Raw genomic sequence first — 13,312 nt, 5'->3', positions numbered from 1 at the left:
GGTGGGCAACGACGCCAGGGGTGAGGTGTACACCCTGATGGTAATTTGGACTCCGTGATTGTGCCCACCCCCAAGATCCTATATGTATGTGTAATGAGAGTGTGAATAATGTGAATGTCTAAGTTGTGGGATAAAATTGAGGCAGAGGCAGCCAGAAGGGGACAGAGGGGGGGGGGGGGGGTAGCCTCCTCTGCACCCTGGTGACATACCCCCACTCCAAGGCCCTGCATGTGTGGGTGGTTGTGGAGGAGCGGGAAGAGGGAGGCAGCTGGAGATGGGGGGGGGGGGGGGGGAAGGAAGGGAGGGGCAGGTAACCCCTCCCTGGGGCCAGCTCCCCCGCTGACCCCAGTAGGCACTCCCACACTCCGCGACCCGCCAGGGAAAGGGGGCCCAGGCCCATCCAGACCGGGGCCCAGTGCAGCAGCGCCTCCCGGCCCCACAGAGCCCGGGACAGTCCACCCAACCCCACCACAGAGAAAACTGCACCCACCCCACCATCCACTCATCTTCCAGACTACATAAGACAGTAAACGCCCAGGCTGAGATCTTCCTCCACCTCTCCTGTATCTCCCCCTCCTGCAGAGAGAGTTCCTGAAGAGAGGAAAGCTCCTGCAAGATGTGACCATCTCCCCCACCAGTTGAAGAGCCCCCCAGGTGGTTCGACGCACCGGCGGCACCCTGCTCCAGGGCCGGTCCCCCATGCACCCACCCGCCAACAACCCCGGCAACACACCAACCAGGATCCAAGCCCCCGAGGCCCCAAAAAAAAAAAAAAAAAAAAAGATATTAGAAGTTTTTAAAAAAGGAATCTGAAACACTCTCGAAGTGGCAATATTTCTTCTTCTCCACCAAAAGATCCATTTTATTTTTATATTTTTCTTTTCCTTTGAAAGAAATCTTTTGGACCCTGAATGTTTATGACAGAAAACAAAGATAAATAAATATATAAAACATATAAACATGTTTTGGTTAAATCGCTTGGAAGTCACACGGCCTAAGTCTTGTAATATTTGATAGTGCTTTTTTGCATTTATAATTATAATGCAGGAAAGTCAGATCAACACTTCATCAGATACAGTCAACTGTGCATGAGAGTAAAACTGACTATTTACTACAACTATGGCATAAACATCAAGAATCACTTTCTAATTCCAACCTAAAATCGGGAAACATTATTTGATCTTTTTTTCTAAAATACACTGAAATTATATAGTACTTAAAATGTCTTCAAATGTCTTTTTCCTCTAAAATATATAATATAATAAATATATTATATAATATATATAATAAAACTTAAAGTTATTGTCTACTAAGGACGTACTTTATGAAAATTATACCCTGATTTCAAAAAGATGACATTGAAATCATATGCGAAATATGGGGAAATTACACCATAAGGTGCAGTCTGTATTATGAAAATGCTTTAACATTGAATTAAAGCTTTGTGTTCTGAAATAATGGCCAAAAAGTTGACTTTCTGGTGTTCATTGCTAGTTTATTCTCTATATCAAATGCGATACATTTTAAAATCACTAAAGATGATATACATCAGAATATGTATTTACCCTAAAACCTTTAGGAGAACATTAAAAAAATAATTAAAAAAACGTTTTTAACAATAAACATAAATAAAGAAGTAATTGCAAACTGTAAATGCATTAAAAAAAATTTACAATCTTCTAAAATAGCTTCATGATAAAACACAGAGAATGGATGCAGTCAAGAATGAAAACACAGGAAAATTGCTCAGCAATATAAACACAAACTTTTAAAACATTTAAATATATGTTTCGGTCTCATAATTGTCCTCTTATTGTGGGTCTTTCAGAAGCTTGAGGAAGTGGTTGAAGAAGGTGCTTTTCAGCAAATATGTTTCAGATTGCTCATTAAATACAGTACCTGAATTAAAGAATTAGCATTATTAGATTTACCTGATACAACAGGTCTTTACACAATTATGATAATCTGAAAACATTTTTTCATATCTGAAATTTTTAATACTTGTAGATTTATGCTTCTAAAACTACTTACATAATTTCCTGTTTGAAAAACTTAACAAAATGCTTCTTTTGTAAGGATTTTGTAAGTTGCAATGATTTGAATAGATAACTCAGTGACTTAAAATAAAAGGCCCACACATAGTAAAGAATGATAATATTTACAACATTTTGCAACAAAGCAAACAGGTGCAAACAGATGCGTTATAAGTGCGATGTCAATATGTCCCAATGACTGAAAGTCTCCAGCAAATCAGAGTTTGTCTCAAGTCAGGTTTTAGCTTCTCAAAAATGAGACTCTCCTGTGTCCTGGCTGCTCTTGGATGCCTGAAGATGACAAAGGGGCATAGTTCAATCAGCTGTGAAAACCATCTCAACTGTTCCTTAAGTATAGGGAACAGTTGAGGAACAGTTGCATAAGTATGAAAAAGTATTAAGTATAACATTTTATTTTCTTCTTTAACCAATGGGAAAGAATTGAGTTGGGTTTAAAATTTAAGTAGTTGTTCCATAATAGATCAAATGTTCAAAATGAATGAAAATGAAATGAATCAAATCAAAATGAATGTTCTATAATAAATGTTTGATTTCACTTTAATATTGCTTAGTGACAAAGTCAAAAAAGGAAAACAAAATATAAATAGCTGCTTACTTGAGCTTTGCTGGAGTAATTGAACTCTTTGTAGCTCTTCTTCTGAGGCACACAGAATCTGGCCAGGATGTTTTCATATTCTTCTCTCACCTAAATTCAGAAAATCTTTAGTATGGGCATCACTAAAGACAGCAGAACTCGTCCCTTACTTTTGAGACAAATGTGACTAACCTGTTTGGAAAACAGACAGTGCATGATAAAGAGCATAACACCCTGAAGGCTGCCAAAAATGGTGAACAGGTAAGACATGGCTACAGTGCTTTCCTCAAACTGGAAACAACCAAAGATCCACATGATGCCCAAAACGCACAGCTGTGCCACTGCAGTAATGGTGAATGCCCTGCAGGAGGCAACAAAGATGCATACATGTCATGTGCGAGGTACTTTGGTGAGGCAATAGATTACGTTATACTTTCCACACAGCAATTGCATGGGGCGTTTAGTGTGGGCAGCTTGAGTTGTGACTTACTTTATTTTGTGCAGATTATCAAGATCAGGGTTTAAACTTGAGAACTTCTGTGCTAACTTCCACACAGTTATGAGAAAGAAGAAAATGTTTATCTGAAAGACCAAAGAGATGAGGTTTAAACATAACACAAGTCACCATTTTGGATCACATTAAACTCAATAATTATTTAAATACTTACAATGATGATGACACAGACAGGGCCGAAGAAACTCCAAATGAGTTCCAGATTTAGCCAACAACTGAAATGCACATCAAGAGTTTAGTAAGTAAGTAAGTAATTCAAACTTGAATTAACGATAGAACAATATAATTGGAACTGGGAAAACTTACTATCTCTTAGTGCCATATCCTCCAGAATTAGCTAAGACAGAGATGGTAACGATAACAGCTGGAACACCATAGCCAACTGCCATCATGTGGAGGGTTTTAAAGGTGGTGTTGAAGACGAGGACAACCATCCTGAACAGCTGAATGCCCTCCAGACACATCCAGCAAAACGCTGCCAGGTAGCAGAAATGCAAGATTCCTGCTACCACTGCACAGCCAGCCTAATAGGGAAAGTGAAGGAAAGAGGAGGATCAGGGTAACAGACATGAATAATGTGGATGAATATGAAGAGGGAGAAATGTCTAGAAATTTTTCAATTGTTTATGTGTCTATTATATATCTCTTATTAATATCTCTTATGAATAATTCAGTAGTGTGAGATTATTACACTGTCTTATGTTACATTATACCTCTGATTTAAGCTTATGAAATCATTATATAGTTTTCGGTTGCATTATACTATAGTTAGAAGGTGAAATTATTAGATTGATTAGGCTGGTTTGTATTACATTTGACTGCTGATTTACTGTGAATGAATTACACTATCCTATGGTACTTCGTACTGTTGATTTGTAAAGAGAATACTGTTTGCAGAGAATCGTGGCTTTGCTTTTCTGATTGTAGAAAGAACAAAACATATTGCACAGGAAGCCAAGGTTGTAACTTAGACTCACTGAGAGAGAAAGAATGTGAATGCTTAGTTTGGAGGAGGGCTGAAGCTATAAGAATGTGAGAAACAGTCAGACACTTTGAGATTTTGCCGGACACCCTCCCGTGCACATCTCCCATTCGGACATTTGTAATGCTCAAAGTGTTGTATGGAATAAAGAGAATTGTATAGATTAAAGAGATTGTTGATTGAGCATTTATACACTGAGTGTTGTTATTCCTTCAGCCCAAAGATCAAAGAGTTGGGGTATTTAACAGTAGCTTTGCTGCAACTTAGTATGCAGTTCTCTGTTATATTTGAAGGTGGCAGAAACTTCTGCTAATGCACACATGCTGATGGCAAGTGGAGTTTCTGTTTACCTTGTTCGCTGTCTGAGAGATTCCCGCTAGAAAGACAAGGTTTGCAATGAAGAGGCTGATGCAGAGATGCAGGTGGATGGTGGTTCTTGTGCTTTTAATGGAGCGGATCATTGAGAATGTCAGGATGGAGATGAATAAGAAAATCAGTGAAATGGACAGGCCCACCCAGGTGATCAGCTGCAACTCGAACTTATTCTATTGTGGAAGAGAAAGAATGGTAACATTATTGTATGAAAATGGGTTGAAGTTTAAACTTATTCTGAACTAAAAGCATTATGGTATATATAATTAGTTTTAACCTCCATCTCATAGAGGGCCATCAGTACAGCAAAGCTGCTCAGGTGATTACAGGAACACACAGTATATTCCGGGTTTGACTTCACCACATCGCAGCCACGATCAGACCATGATCCTCCGTTCACCGAGGAATCCCAGAACACACAGATGTGCGTTTGATTTTTCTGTTAAACAGATGTACACCAGAGATACTGACTGTTCTGTTGTTCCTGTTTGTCAACGTAGATTAACACAGTCCCTAAACATTAGTAGTAAGCTCTCCTCTTTACCTGTATCAAGTGGTCCAAAGTCAGATTCACTGGCGTTTTGAGGTGGCTTGTATTTTTGTTGCTAACAGTGACAGTCACCACTTTGGAGTTTATTTTAAAGCTCTGGTTCTTTTGTGGTTTGATCCCATCAAAGAAGGTATCTGTAGAGTCTTCCAGGTTTGAGTAGCTCATCAAGGACACTGTTGTAAAGCCTGAAACAATAAAAGGAGAAAATAATTGGAGTGTGTCATAACGTGATAAAATTGGCTACAAATTTGATATTCGTTGTCATTACCAGGGTAATAGGCAGGTTCTCCAGCCGCCATTTCCATCTGGATGTCCAACTGAGCATGCTTAGTTGATAAAGTTGTGTTTCTTTTGGATATAACAGGCCCATGATGTACCAGCATTTTCAGCTCTGAAACCAGATAAATGTTGTTGTTTTTTCTTATCTTACACTGCTTGTTCAATAATGCTGAAGAAAATGTAATTAATAATAAATGTACAAGCTCTAGGCAAAAGCTCCTATCATATTTGAACATATCTACCTGAATTGGACATATTTGTTTGTTGGTTTGTTTTTCTTTTAAATTCTGCTGCAAATGCAAATTTTTTTTAAACCTGTGTGAGTGGAAGTTGTGTTTCTCCCTGGCATCTTCGTCATGGCTCCAATTAGCCTCAGAACATTCTCCACCAAATCCAGAAAGATGGAGACTCTTCTTCTGTCTTTGAGAAATTTACTGGACAAGAGCTGATCTATTTCTGACTGCAATCTCTAAAGACAAAGAGAGGAATGAGAGAGGAGACCATGAGAAACAAGAAACAGAGGCAGACTGAGGCAGACTTTCAGGCTACCTCAGTGTAAACGGTCTATGAGACATCTGAGCATCATGTGACAGTTTGAAAGAGGCAGAGCATTATTTTCCTGCCTGGTTTCAAGAAACTTGATGATTTTTTTTTGCAGTAAGGTTAAAATGTTCTGAATTTAGTAGTACCGTCAATAAGTCCTCTTCAGTCTGGTTTGTCCGATCAGATGGATTCTGACTTTTGTCCCCTGTGAGCTCCTGACAGCTTTTATTGAGCTGCTTCACAATGGGAAGTTTCTAGAAGAGAGATTGGTGGTGGATAAAACAAAAATGTGAGACAACTCTATTCATAATCTGTGCTGAATTTTGATACTTTATAGTATTTGTGATGTGGAGTTACCTCTTCCAGCCCATTTAGAGCTTTGAAAACATCACAGTTTGATTCTGAAGAAAGAAAGTTTAATGAATAAATTTGCTTACGGATGACCAGAGGTATTCAATAAGTGTTCTGTTTGTTTCTGTTGCATTTACTGGGAAGAACCCCAGTTTAATAATGGATGATGGACAGTATTCTCACCAGTGCACCGTGCCGTTTTGTTGCCATAGTTAGTGAACCCTGCGTTGCACATGCAGTAATAACTGCCTTGTGTGTTGTTACATAATCCATTCTGACCACAGGGATTTCCTTTTTGACATTCGTTAATATCTAGAGCAGCAGGAAGAAGACATGTAAGAATACCTCTGAAAAAAAATCCTCTGCCATCACCTTAAACTGAAGAGCTCACTCTAAAATGGAAGCACCAATGAGAACAACATTTTACCTTCACATGTAGCATTTTGATCGTGATGAAAGGTTTTATTCCCAGTAGTAGAAATGAATCCATCATCACAGGTGCACGAGTAATAGGGGATAGTATTCACACATTTGGCGTTAGATCCACATTTGGTTTTGTTTTCCGAACATTCTTGGATATCTTTTAAAAAAGAAGAGACCTTTAATCTTTACATAAGTTATGACTGTATGACATAAACTTTCTCCAAATCAACCACAGAGTTGTTATCACCATAAATTTGAGATGACTTACCTATACATGCACCAACTGTAAAATTCACCTTCCCTGTTGGGTGTCTGAAACCACCTTTACATTGGCAGTTGTAGCTCCCAATTGTGTTTGTGCAGACTGTATTGTTTCCACATGGCTTTTCATCTATACATTCGTCTATGTCTTTGTAAGGACACAGAAACGTGAAAAGATGTATTTGCATAAATATGTGCTTCAATATGAATTTGTTATAGATTTAAAAATAAAAATAGCTTGAAAATTCAAAAACTCAAACTTTTGATAGAAAAGGTTTAAAATTAATTATTTTATTATAAAGTCCACACATTGCTCAACTTGCACATTTTCCATTACTGATTAAGTGTCTGATGTTTTGTTTTGTAAAGATTTTCATACCAACGCAGTTTTTTTTCTTTGCTGAATATCCTCGAGGGCAGCCTGCTGATACTGACAGCACCATGATGAGGAAGAAAGACAGAGCTGAAAAACAAGCGAGAACTGTCAGCCTAGTATACTACAGGTCAGTACCTTATTCTGATTGAATTTGAATTTTGTTTATCATATAAATTGCACAAAAATGGTTGTGATAGTAAAAGATCTGGGAAGAAGCAGCAAAGGCCCTCATTCTCTATCCTAATTTCCTCACATTAAATATGATTCAAAATAAAAAGCACATTGGTGTCTGGAGAACTGTGCTTCCTATGAGTGAGAAAACATTACATGACAGGGCACAAAAATAAATCATTATTACATCTGGGAGTTTGCACAGACCATTTACTTTGAACTCCTAACTGACAGCTGATGGGTGCAGTATAAAGTTGGCTATTTAAAAACACAAAGAAATTTACTATAATCTTTGAAACAAATAACTAATTTATTGTTATGGCTCAGAAACATGCTGCATCTTTTTCGTTTTTGGGGTGGGGGTGGAGAATGAAACACCTGTCATTGTGTTTACAGTTTATTTTTTTTCCATGAAAGAAAACTGTTGCCAGTTTAAAATGTTTAGTTGCTAGATGCAGCAACACTTAATCATTTGTTTCCTGACTTAATTTGAAGAAGTTAAAACATTGCTAAATTGTTCAATTGCTTAATATAACTTTCTGTATAGCTGACAGAATGGTGGAGGATGGGGAGAAGAGAAGAAACATTAAGTATAAAGGTCAACTTAATATTAGTTATACTTAATATTAGTAATATTAGTGAAACTTTATCTCAAAGAAAAGTGACTAAACAAATGCAACAAAAAGCAAGAGTTTCTATGTCCGAAAAGCAAAAACTGCTGTTTAGACATAGACATTATTTTAGACAGCTTAAGTATTACTAGACAGCAGTTCAATGAAAATGTTGAAAATGTTTTTGTCTAAGTTTCATCCTAAATTCAGATCCTTACAAAAAAAATCTTAAAAGATAATGTTTTCCATTCCATCTCCCACATATGTGACTCACCCAGTATAAGAAGCTTCCATCTGCACGTCATGGTGAAGAAGCAAAAAGAGTCCTTACCCGTTTCAAGAAAGTTTAACCAACCCAGACAAAAACTGCAGAATTATCTACTTTTAGGTTGTCCCAACCTTTTCTCTTCTTCTCAACTCTTTCAAAGGTTCTTTAACTTGTTTCTGTAATTTAAAAAACTGAAAAATAATAAATATTAATCCACCAGTCAAATGAACTGATATAGAAAAAGTAGCTAACGTTTATGCTGACAGCAGCAAACCAATAACTCAGCGACTGAAGCACTCCCCAACAACACACATCCCTTCACAGACTGAACTATCCCCTTTCTCTTTCTGCCTGTCTGACTACTGGGGTGACATAGTGTGGTGACTGTGAATTTTAGTTGGGAGGAGTTTCTCTCTCTCTCTCTCTCTCTCTCTCTCTCTCTCTCTCTCTCGCTCACTCTAACACACACAGTAATAAGATCAGTCCTCTGACGCAGAAGTTTTTATGGGAGTACAACCAGAAGTTTCTTTTTAGGAACTAACTTTTTGAGGGGTGCGGTGTGGTGACAGATGAAATCCAGTATTTCTGACGACTGCACAGCTGCAGCAATATGCTACTAGATTATGCAACCCTGATAATTTATGTCTCTTTTTGCCATAGCTCACTTGTCACTTGAACTTTCTCCTCTTTTAGACGTAGTGTGGGAACAGACAGAGGGTTAAAAGTTTAGATTGTGAGGCTAGTCATTGTTTTACAGTGTCCTGCCAGCTGATATACCCTCCCATAGGCACACAGTCTGCTGATTATGATGATGATGACATATTCATGGTTTTAGCCTCTGGCTGCTTATGTTTTTTAGACAATGTAACAATGGTAACAGCATTGAGCTGTATTTAGAAAGAATTAAACAAAGAAGGCTTCTACTATTTTGTTTCCTCTACATAGTATATAGTCTGTATGTAATTCCCCAGAGCGGAGGCCTAGTGCACTTTGATTCAATAAAAGGACAGATTAAGCACTACAGTACTGGAAAAAATACACCACATGCTTCTACAAACCAAAAACTTTACATCTTTTAAAGGTTTCCTGTTGCACGGTGTAACAGGAAACAGTCTTTTGAAACTATACTATGACGTGCTTGGCTACACACACACTCATACATTTATGACCTATCAAGATCTGTGAGGGTTGATTTTTGCTCTGAAAATATGAAGGAATGGAAACATGTTGCAAGAGCAGTGTCATAAAATAAAACAGACTGCTAATTTTTTCAGTGACTTGTTTTGTTTCCAGTTGACATTCATGGTGTAATTTTCAGGCCTGTGCAGGCTGCAGTCTTAATTTCATATCATGATTATTGTAGACAAAGATTCAGTGCCTAAAATATAAAGTGTAAGAGCAACATTTTGTCATGTTTACATGAGAAACAGATATAGATATCAATGCTGGTATTGTTATCAGATCAGACCAGTGATACTACTTGTATCACTGGTATCGATCTATATGCAAAGTCACAGACAAATACAGAAAAATGCTTTTTTCTTACTCTTTTTTTTTGCTTTACATTATTGGAAGTTTTTCAATAACCCAACTCACAAATAACAAGTATGTTCAGATCTCTAAATTACAGAGCTCTGGACACAAATGTTTGGCTTTTTTTGTTGGTCATTATATGTAGCCTACAGTGATGTGTTCATAGGTGTATATGAAATAGTTCTAAAGTGGTAGCACTGTTTTTGCCTGATAAATATAAAATAAAATCTATGAATAAAAGCTATCACAATGCAACTTCACTAAAAAGTACCTAATATTAAACAGAAAAGCTACATAATGGCACAGTGGTTAGCACTGTTGTCTCACAGCAATAAGATCCTGCCTTCAAATCCACCGGGGCCTTTCTGTTTGGAGTTTGCATGTTTTCCCAGTGTCTGTGTGGGTTCTCTCCTGTTATTCCGGCTTCCTCCCACAGTCCAAAGACATGCATTTAGTGGGGTTAGGTTGTTAATTCTAAATTTCCCATAGGATTCAATGTGAGTGTGAATGGTTGTCTGTCTCTCTCTGTGTTAGCTTTGCAACAAACTGGTGACCTGTCCACGATGTACCCTGCCTCTCTCCCTATATCAGCCAAGACATGCGCCAGCGTCCCCGCTGAACTGGATGGATGGATATTACATAGAAAAGCAAGCATATCAGTGCAACAAGGGAATACATCTGAGTAGCAACATGATGTATCTGGCCAACACATACAATACAGATAATGGTCAGTGTCAGGCTTTGTGGGTGAAGATGTTATGCATACCTCAGTCAAAGCTGTGCCTAGCATGATAAATCAGTGTGTGAGTCCAGAGCTCAGGCACTCCTTTGCACATAGTCTGTATTCAAATGATACATGTGTTTCGCTTGAGTTGGGCGACTGTCTTCCTACTGTTTCATTTTGACTTCTTTTTCACAGAGTGACTTTTACCAATAATGATCATGGCAAGCGTCCAAGGCTTATCCTGTTATATTTCAAACTTCTTCCTGCCTATAACAAGATAGTGTACTTTCAGAGTTTTGTGTATTTTGTGTCAGTTGTGTTTGGTTTTTCTTGTTTCTTTCTGGATTCCCAAACAATGAGGAGGAACCTGAATGTGACCCAGTTGTCTCAACAACTTCCTGACATACCCTGAACCTAGAGGTCAGAATGGAGTCTGAATGTTTTGGTTTGTGTCTGTGTCTTACACTGACGACTGTAAGTCCAAAATATGTTCGTGTCATAGAAATCTGTGGTACAGCAGTGAATATTGAAGTTAGCCAAACTGTGTGTTTTAACTGATACTGCTGGTATGGTACGGCTCTTAAAGCAGTTTTCACTGAGCCAGTGTGAAGTTCTAGCTTGGACACTCTTGCTTTTTGCTACTTACTGTCTGAAACTGTTAACATGAAAAAAACACAAAAAAATAGTGGTACTGCTAAATTCCCACTTCTCCTTTTCTCTTCTGCTTTCCATCTTTTACAAGAAAATTCTGTTTAAGCAACATGACTACATGTATTACCTATTAGAGAAGAGAAACAAAACTGGGACATTTTGTTAAATAACCCGTGTTAGTGTCTCAAAAAATACGCTCCTGTTTGATTCTCAGAAATCTAAATTGTCATCAGTCCTTTGCAATGTTTTTTTCTTTTTGGTTTTATGGTTTTTCTTTAAATTCTTGGCATTTAGGAATTTAAAAACAAAAACAAAACTCATTTTAACTGAAAAACATCAAAAACTATTCACACCTCCCCCCAAAAGCAATACTAAAATTAATGTTTTGATACTGTTTTTTTCAGTTACTTTTGACCTAGCAGTGTGACATACAGGATATGGTTGAGGTTAGCAACTAAATACATTCCACAACTGAGGAACGGATGAGAATGTAGACCTCTTGCTAACCAGTGAAACACCAAAAGACTCTCCCCTTTCATCTCACACGTTATAGCAAAAAATGTTGTCAAAGTTTACATTAAGATCTTTCCTTGCTTTTTCATTTAATTTCTTAAGCTACTAGTTTGAAAGTTCTGTAGAAGTAATTAGAAGTGCTAACTGACAAGTTTAATCCTGCTTTCTTTCAGCTTTTATCTCACATTACTCTGTATCAGCAGTGAATACAAATATGCAGTTGATGAATAGATGTTGACTGCTATTCATAAAGACTCAAAAATTCCCGCATTGTTGAATGTAGTGTTCAACACTCTGTACTGATCGTTGTGACAATATGTGCGAAGAGACATTTCCCTTTTATAGCTGTGAAAAAATAGCTCCCCTGCATGTAGAGGAAGTGTGTTCATGCTGTCACCAGCTTTTCACACCTCTGAGCTAAGCTTTTACAAAGTGCTGAGATCATGGGTGTGCGAAACCTTTTTTATTTTTGTTGCTGCTCGTGTTCCGCTTTGTTGCATATTCTCTTTTTGTGCTCGTTGACCTTTTGGTAAAACTAATAAAAAAAAGATTAAAATGAAAAAAAGAGATGAAAGAGGGAATAACACCAAAGAGGAACAAAATAGTTTCGAACGGCATGGTAGTTGTGTAAGCAACTAAACAAGTAAAATGATTTACCTAGTTCTCCTAGTCATCTGCCGTGTAATTACTCATTTAATAAAGCACACTTATCCAAATGCTCACTGTTTGGCAGTGAATTAGGAGCTACATCTAAAACTTTAACTTGTAGAACAAATCAAAGTAAATTTTCTCTTGACTTTACAGGCAGAAAATGACTTTATTATTCAAACATGTTTCAAATCCACTATGTGAATATTTTCTTAGTGCCAAATCAAAATGGCGTACTCGGTGTGAATATTTTGTCATGGTGATGTTGCATAATCTAGTGGAGAAATATAGGTACTACACTTTTACTCTCGTATCCCCCCCTCCCACACTAGATTCACTAGGCTGGCAAATTAACTTGCCAACGTTGGAGACATGTGGCATGCATCATTTCAGCTGTTGTATTTAAATATTTGGTGCAAATCTGACTTCTGTGCCACCTTGCATTTTTATTCTCACAATATATGGATGCAGCTTTATGCAATAATGCATCTATTATGCCTGGGGAAATTTAGATGTTTGATTGCTTTAAAAAACTCTTCTTGGTGCTGCAGATTAGGCCAGTCAATTTCTCAGTAGAGACCGTATTAGACGAAAGATAATTTTCAGTGTTGAGAATTAGTCTTATCAAGTGCAATGTGGAAAATAACAATTTAACTAGTGCTACTGGGTTGAAAATTAAGGTGGATCCACTAACTCAGCATATTCAGCAAGTTTAAGGAAAACTCCTAAATATGCTGACTTAAGTGTTTTAAAAACAGTGCTCGTTTACGTGTGCAGCTGTAAAGCCAGAGGGCTGCTTTCGGGCAAATGATAAAACCATGTTTTATGTTAACACCCCCCTCAACAGACTCTCTAACCACCAGGTCCGAAGGGGAATCTTTCAGACAGTTGTTTGGATATTGCACTGAATTTTT

General features: G+C 37.6%; 1 protein-coding gene across 1 annotated transcript; it reads right to left on the bottom strand.

Moving 5' to 3' along the window:
- Positions 1-1,474: 1,474 nt before the first annotated feature.
- Positions 1,475-8,691, bottom strand: adgre5a (adhesion G protein-coupled receptor E5a). Its single transcript, XM_085271499.1, has 18 exons — positions 8,336-8,691; positions 7,283-7,366; positions 6,911-7,051; positions 6,647-6,799; positions 6,403-6,531; positions 6,226-6,269; positions 6,015-6,122; positions 5,641-5,794; positions 5,315-5,437; positions 5,041-5,231; positions 4,774-4,935; positions 4,475-4,669; positions 3,449-3,666; positions 3,297-3,357; positions 3,119-3,210; positions 2,821-2,989; positions 2,650-2,739; positions 1,475-2,324 (listed from the first exon to the last, which is right to left on the bottom strand). Exons 1-18 carry the CDS (start codon positions 8,364-8,366, stop codon positions 2,283-2,285), a joined length of 2,187 nt encoding a protein of 728 aa, XP_085127625.1. The 5' UTR covers positions 8,367-8,691; the 3' UTR covers positions 1,475-2,282.
- Between the last annotated feature and the right edge of the window lie 4,621 nt (positions 8,692-13,312).

Source organism: Mchenga conophoros, linkage group LG4 (assembly GCF_057382185.1).
Source record: "Mchenga conophoros isolate Kocher_MC1m ecotype Shallow Benthic linkage group LG4, M_conophoros_male_GT1.1, whole genome shotgun sequence".
NCBI lineage: Eukaryota > Metazoa > Chordata > Actinopteri > Cichliformes > Cichlidae > Mchenga > Mchenga conophoros.
This window is presented reverse-complemented; position numbering and strand designations above follow the sequence as displayed.

What these genes read in the sequence shown, in the direction of transcription:
- adgre5a (XM_085271499.1), bottom strand. Translation starts at nt 8,366, where the DNA reads ATGACGTGCAGATGGAAGCTTCTTATACTGG. An exon ending in TCTCTCAGACAGCGAACAAG is followed by an intron (nt 3,667 to 4,474) that starts GTAAACAGAAAC and finishes TTTCCCTATTAG; the next exon opens with GCTGGCTGTGCAGTGGTAGC. An exon ending in CTGTCTGTGTCATCATCATT is followed by an intron (nt 3,211 to 3,296) that starts GTAAGTATTTAA and finishes TTGGTCTTTCAG; the next exon opens with ATAAACATTTTCTTCTTTCT.